Source organism: Myxine glutinosa, chromosome 5 (assembly GCF_964187855.1).
Source record: "Myxine glutinosa chromosome 5, kmMyxGlut1.1, whole genome shotgun sequence".
Lineage (NCBI taxonomy): Eukaryota > Metazoa > Chordata > Myxini > Myxiniformes > Myxinidae > Myxine > Myxine glutinosa.
This window is the reverse complement of record NC_136265.1, coordinates 210094520-210101509: the sequence shown is the minus strand read 5'-3', so window position 1 is coordinate 210101509 and position 6990 is coordinate 210094520. Positions and strand designations below refer to the sequence as shown.

General features: G+C 43.3%; 1 protein-coding gene across 1 annotated transcript in view; it reads right to left on the bottom strand.

Annotated features, from left to right (window-relative positions):
• Positions 1-5149: 5149 nt before the first annotated feature.
• The window catches only part of LOC137426443 (uncharacterized), a 2196-nt gene continuing 355 nt past the window's right edge, over positions 5150-6990 (bottom strand). The window contains exons 3-4 of the mRNA XM_068114989.2: positions 6072-6126; positions 5150-5957 (exon numbers count right to left, since the gene is read on the bottom strand). Of these exons, the coding sequence (XP_067971090.2) occupies positions 5395-5957; positions 6072-6126 (618 nt within the window). The 3' untranslated portion in view covers positions 5150-5394. The remainder of the gene's footprint in view (positions 5958-6071; positions 6127-6990) is intronic.

Genomic DNA, 6990 nt, shown 5'->3' with positions numbered 1-6990 from the left:
AATCAAACAATTCAAAAACAGATCGGATCAGCGATCACAAATCACTTTTCCAATCAGCACATTCCAACACATTCCAAGCAACAATTCATTCAAAGCCACAATCATTTCAACACCAATGTACCAGATAAATCATACCAGATAAATCAACTCAGGAAAAATGCAATTTACCATGCACACAACACGATGTTATGCCCTTTAGCAGTTCACTGACACCAAGTCCAGCTCAATATCGGCAACAAAGCTTAAAAACACAACTGTCACCTTACTGTGACAAATAAGCAACCAACTTACTTCACACTAAACCAAATAACTTTTCATCACCCCTTCTTCTGCAGCAAGAGTAAGTGAGTGAAACAGTTAAGAGCCACCGCGACAAAATGCGGACACTTGTGTTTAATCCGGTCGAAACCAAATCAGACCAGATCTCGTTTTGACAAAAACACACCTGGGGTATTTCATGCGATGAGCGCCGGCGGATTTTCGTTTTTGACAAAATGACGGAAAAACTTGAACAACGCTACTGCATCAAATTTTGTGTTTTTGGCCTCTGGGATGTTGGATGCTTCCATTGTGATGACTGCAACTTGGTTTCTGGGTCGTACCCATAAACCCAGGACTCATCGCCAGTGATCACTGTGTTGAGGAAGCTGGGATCGCTGTTCACAGTCTCCAGCATGTCCTGTGCGATCTCCAAACGGAGTTGCTTCTGCTCAATCGTTAGCAGCTTTGGTACGAATTTCGCTGAGATTCTCCTGAAGCCCAAATCCTCCTTCATAATGGAATGAACGGTGTTGAATCTTGCGGATCGTTTCCACTTGGGAATCGCCAAGCTTTACACAAAATTTGATGCAGTAGCGTTGTTCAAGTTTTTCCGTCATTTTGTCAAAAACGAAAATCCGACGGCGCTCACTTACATGTCCTCACTCATCGGCGGTCTGCCGTCGAATGACAGCTTCTGCAGGTGGGAAAAAATTCACGCGTGTGCATTAGGATCGCCTACATACGTGCACCAATCAACGCCTCGCTAGCTTCTTTTTTTTTACGCACGAAAAATAAAGGTCGGATACTTTTTGAACACGGTAGTATTTTGCACATTAGCCAATTTTTTTTTTAACAAAAACAAAAGTTAAATTACGACTGGGATTACGGACAGTAAAATTACAGTTCAGTACTTCGTGTAACCCCCACGAGCATTCAGGAGAGCACGTACACGTTGAGGCATGCTGTTCACGAGATTTGCCAAGGTGTGGACAGGAATCGCTTGCCATGCAGTGACAATAGCCTGCTGCAATTCACGCACAGAGGTCGGCTGCTGGTCCAAGTGGTCGATTTGACACGTTAATTCTGCCCACAAGTTCTCTATCGGATTCATATCCGGGGACATGGCAGGCCACTCCATATGCTCTACACCACGGTCAGCAAGAAAGTGTTGGATCATGCGAGCACGATGAGGCCGTGCATTGTCATCTTGGAAGACAAAGTTTCCTCGAAAGGCTGCACGAGCAAATGGAAGCAATGTTTCTTCCAGAATGGCCCTGTACTTGAACTGGTTAAGGTTTCCATTCAGAACAACCAGGTCAGTTTTGCCCCCTGCATGAAAAGCAGCCCAAACGGTCACCCCACCACCTCCAGCCTGGACTCTTGGCACTATACAATCTTTGTTGTAGGCTTCATGCACTTGTCTGCGCACTCGGACGTGGCCATCTTGACGATAGACCAGAAATCAAGACTTGTCACTGAAGATCACGTAATTCCAGTGTCCTGGCTGCCATTGACGGTGCTCTCTGGCCCACTGCAATCGGCGCTGGCAGTGTTGTCTGGTCAGGCGTGGCTTTCTCAGGGGACGCCTGGCACGATAGCCTGCTTGAACCAGTCGTTGATTGACTAGCCTTCTGAATACAGGCACATTTGTCAGTTGCTGCCACTCAGCCCTAAGCCGATTAGCTCACGTGGTACGGCCATTGCGGACTAACTGGTGCAGCTGGCGATCATCCCTCATTGTGGTTCTGCGGGGACATCCTGGCCTCGGTATTGGAGTAGGGACACGCCTCTGAGCATTTCGTTTCAGGATCTTTGACACCTGACTTTGAGTGATGCCATACTGCCGAGCAATAGCACGCTGTTTCATGCCGTAATTTCGTAAAGCCACCACTCCATGACAAACAGCATCGTCGAGTTGACGGACCATCTCCAGAGGAAGCGGCAATAACTTTTGGAGACGTGCAGCAGTTGTTTGCCACTGATACAGAACGCAACAACCCTTGTATACCCGACTGTGAAGCCAATCATCAAATGCACCTGTCCGTACATTTTGCCACGCCACCTGTGATATAATCCTGTTGTTGACTTCTTGCCTCGACAGACAATCAGTGACATGGTTCTTTTAACAAATAAATCACCAAAGTGTAAAAGAAACTCACCAGATTGATATACTGAGTTAAGAAAGTAAACCCAAGTCAAGAAAAAAAAAAATTCCATATTAAATGCCAAGTCTGTATATATTCATTAAGTTTACATATTTTCAATGGCAAAGTCGAGGCTCAGGTAAATCTACTTGATTTACACAAATTACGTACACAAATTAATTTTCTTCTTCTACAGGGACCGCAAGGCTAACCCCCGCTCTAGCAGGGAAAATGGCCCTTAAAATGCCTGTTGCTTGTTGTTGTATCCACTCAGTTTGGAGAGTAGCTGAAAGGAGGCAAGAGCGGGTGGTGGGTGGAAGGTGCGATGAAGGTAATGATTAGTCCACTGATAGCACAACCAAAATATATTCCAAGTTGCAGCACCACAGGTGCATCGAGACAGAATATAAAACGAAAAAAAAAGAAAGACTAAATAGATATCTGTGATCACAAAGAGATCGCCAAGGGTAAGCCTCTCCTCGACAATTGCCCCCAGCTTACCCGAGGCTCGATCTAATGATGGCATATTTTTCAGACCGTCATATGATGTTGACTGCAACATTTAGGGATAGAGTGCAGATTAATAAAACGCAACATCATGAAAATCAAAGGAAAATTGGTCAAGTTATGATAAAAAAGGTGTCTTTCGTTAATTATGTCAAAATCCGAAAAAGTAGGTCAAGGACACAAATCAAATATCAGGTGCACAACTTCAATGCAGTTACACTAGTACGATGCAAGAACATCTTAAAAGACCCAGCGGTCTTTGAGATTCCGCATTTGGAAAATTGAACGATGACAGAAAATGCTTTATTTTTTTTTCAGACCACCAATTGACCCTGACCTTTAACCTGGAGGGGAATGACAAAAATTAAGCGTAAAGGCTCCTTTGCTCTCGGCTATCTAGAGAGGGCAACATCAATTTTATTGGACAAACCTTAGTCAGGTTATGGTGAAAATGTTAAAATGTCTATAATTAGGTCATGACCTTAAAATTAGGTCAATTTTTTTTTTTTAAACAACCCTGTGTACCTTCTATTTTCATTATTGATGCAAAATTTCATTCTGAAAGTCCCAGCCAGCTCCGAGGTGCAGGAAGAAAAACCAAATTCTAAATGGTGGTTTCGTACTCCTGGGGGTCTCAGAGACTTTGCGGTGCAATAAAAAATTGGGGTGCTAATTGTGAAAACAAACCCTACACCAGTTATAAGCCTTCCTCTATTCTCCAGGCTGAGGCTAAATAGCAAACAAACTGCAAAAGAATCCTTTATTTGAAGGAAAGTTCAAGCAATCACATTATTATCTACATATGCCGAGAGGCGGAATGTGACATTTGACGATAAAGACTCGAAGGGAAGATGTATTATATGAACAGTGTTGTGATTTATATTCTGATGCTGATGCACCATAGCTTGTTACAGAACATCACTACAGTTTATTGGGAAGGGTTATACTGGGTGGTTTGCCATTGCCTTCCCAGCAGTAGTTAGGGTAGAAATTTGTAATTTGTTAATTTAATCCTTGCAGGTAAATTTAATTTTCCTGTTCATTTATTTTGCTAAATTTACTCCAGGGGATTCCCCCATGGAGAACCAGCTGCGGTCGCCACCCCCACTGCTTGTGCCGCAGGACCTCCGCAAACTGGACATGGGACACTTTGCGGACATCCCTCAGCTGAATTCGCCAACCCCACGTGTCTGGTACAACGCAGGTACCATACACGCTCCACAGTACACCGTGCTTCACAAAAAAACTCATTAAACATTTTCTCGCAATTCCTCGCAATTATTTTGATCGTGCCCAAATCTTGTTTAACCCCCAGGGGATCTTTGCCTGGTCGGGGGTTAAGTTAACCATGACCATCACCGCCGCGCCTCAGCACAGAGCGCCATTTCCTGTGTGTTTTATATTTAACGGCGATGGCCCCACTTCACACAGGAGCGACAAAGGCTTCATTGGCTTGAGCCGTTACCTCCTGAACCAGAATGGGAGGACGGCAACCTGAACTACAACACAATGACTGGGGTGAAAATTTCAGGTACGAGAGGGTGTAAAAATCCGCAGGACTGACCCCAAACCATTTACCAAACTAAATGTGAGGGTGGTGTTTGTCAGCAAACTTGAAGAGCTGGTGGAAAGAGCACAAGAAAACAGACTCTGGGAAGACGATTCTACCTGCAAGAGATATGACATGTAATACATGTAAGACCTTAAGCTTTTATTTGGGAGGGTGAAGTTGGAGGAGAAGGGGAAATGGTAGGTCAAATTGAGCAGATATTTATCTGAAGGCCACCAGCCTGCATGATGGCAGCCTTCAAATAGCTATCCAGAAGAGAACAGACAGAAAGTAGAAAGGCAGGAAAGCAAGAAGTTTTGATAATTGTAGATTAACGTCAGCTGCATGGAGACAATTCCTGGAGACATCTGGAGAGTAGAGCAAGATTGTTAGATGTTTGGGAAAGCAAAGAGGAGATGACAATCAGGAGATATTTATCTGAAGGCCACCAGCCTGCATCATGGCAGCCTTCAAATAGCTATCCGGAAAAGAACAATCAGGAAACTCAGAAGTTTTGATAATATTGTACCTGCCATATGAAAGCAATTAATTATTGGAACTGCCTTGAAATTAACGAAGGATTGTGAGATTTTCTCCACCTGAAGAGAGAGCCTCACTTGCTGTGGAGTTTTCCGTTATGGGGACAGGTATGGGGCCATTAGGAGAAGGAACAAGGTGAGGGTTTGGGTTCAAGTTCGGATTAGGAGCCCAAATGTACCTGATAATTGCACTCCAATCATCATGACTTGTTGTCATGTCGCTGTAGACCAGAATGACTCCAGATGGAACTTTCTCAGCTGAATAACGACTTGTGTAGTTCACTCAAACTTTTGTTCAACCAAAACATTTTCTGTCAACTCGGGAGCTTTTCTCGGGAATCCAACTACCGTTCTACTACCTCAATACCTCAATATTTTAACTACCTCAATATTTCTAAACGTGCCACTTCCACTTCATTTTACGCAGAGGATTTCTTCTCTTCGGGGCTCTTTTGGTGGTGGTAGAAGGAGTGATCACAACCTTTGTTGGCTTTACAGGTCCATGCAATGTTGAGCCTTCCCCAGGGGAGGTTGTAGAAGGACCCACTGGTTTCTTTACGGGAATACAAAATCTGGGTTTTGATATTTTCTCTGATCCTTTCCCCAAGTTTTCAATGGCTTCTATTGAGATCTCAACTGGTGAAGCGATGTTGTCTTCACTTACATTTCCTGGTATAAATGATGATACCAGATGGTTATCAGGATCAAAACGGTCCTGTCGCATTGGGACTGGTGAAGCGATGTTGTCTTCTTCACTTAAATTCTCTGTGGATAAAACATCAGGGATCAACAGCAGGGAGGTCTCATTCTGTGGAGCTGAGTTCTGCTGTGAATTCACATGAGATTGGGTTGTGTGATGCTGTGGCATTTCCATCATTGGCACAGCACGATTCACTTCTGGGATTTCAGAATCCAGTCTTCCGGGGCTTCCAGTTCTCTTTGTCGAGTTACAGCAGCCTGTGAACGAATTAAAAAAAAAAAAAATATGGAGTTATAATTCCTTAATTTAAATTAATTTTGTTATTTGTGCACTTGAGTGAAATGTGCTCAATCTCAATTCCAGTAACTTACAGCACTTGTTCTTGTTCATGGCTTCATGGCGTTGTCTCCAGAGGTGAAGTATGATCTTTAACACAAAGAGCAGCAAACAACACACCTTAAGAGAGGACCTTGTGTCACGTGACATCCTGTCCACACAAGTTTTGAACAAAGCTTAATCAAGAATCAATTTGACTTGTCATGTGAAAACCCCACACTTTAATATTAGCCCCCGTTGGTCTTAGTCCGAAACGGGGGCTTTTGGATTGGTTTTTGTCAGTCCGTCTGTCCGCAAACATATCTCGGAGATGTATCAACGCATTTTGTTTATACTTAGCGCAAAGACAATGCATGATGGTATACATATGCACATAATTTCGTTTCACGATGCGATCAAAGATGGCCGACTGGTGGCATTTAAGTTGTAAAAAAACAAACCCCGATGTCGAACATGTCGTCAACCCTTTCTCGGACAGGCATTTACCGATCTTGGTCAAATTCTGCACACAGAAAATGAATGATGGCTTACATATGCATGTCATTTATTTTCTAGATCAGATCCAAGATGGCTGACTGCAGCCATTTTGTTACTTCAGCGTGTCCCCGACCATTTCTCGACACGCACGGACTGATTTTGTTCAAACTTGGCGCAAAGACAATATATGGGAGTATACATACACAGAGGATTTTGCTTTGTAGTCCGACCCAAGATGGCTGACCGACAGCCTTTAACTCCGTGCAGCACAATTATTAAACCACGGGGGCCATGACATTTTAGTCGTTTTCTTCTTGTTTATATATTTGCCTTACTTTATCCCATTAACCTGATCCGTCCAATTCTAGACTCGGGTTTACACTGTAGAGAGATTTAATGGATTGTGAATGAACTAAAACATAAACAGAACATTTTAAATGGATTTTGAATTTTCACCACAGGTCGTCATCAATGATC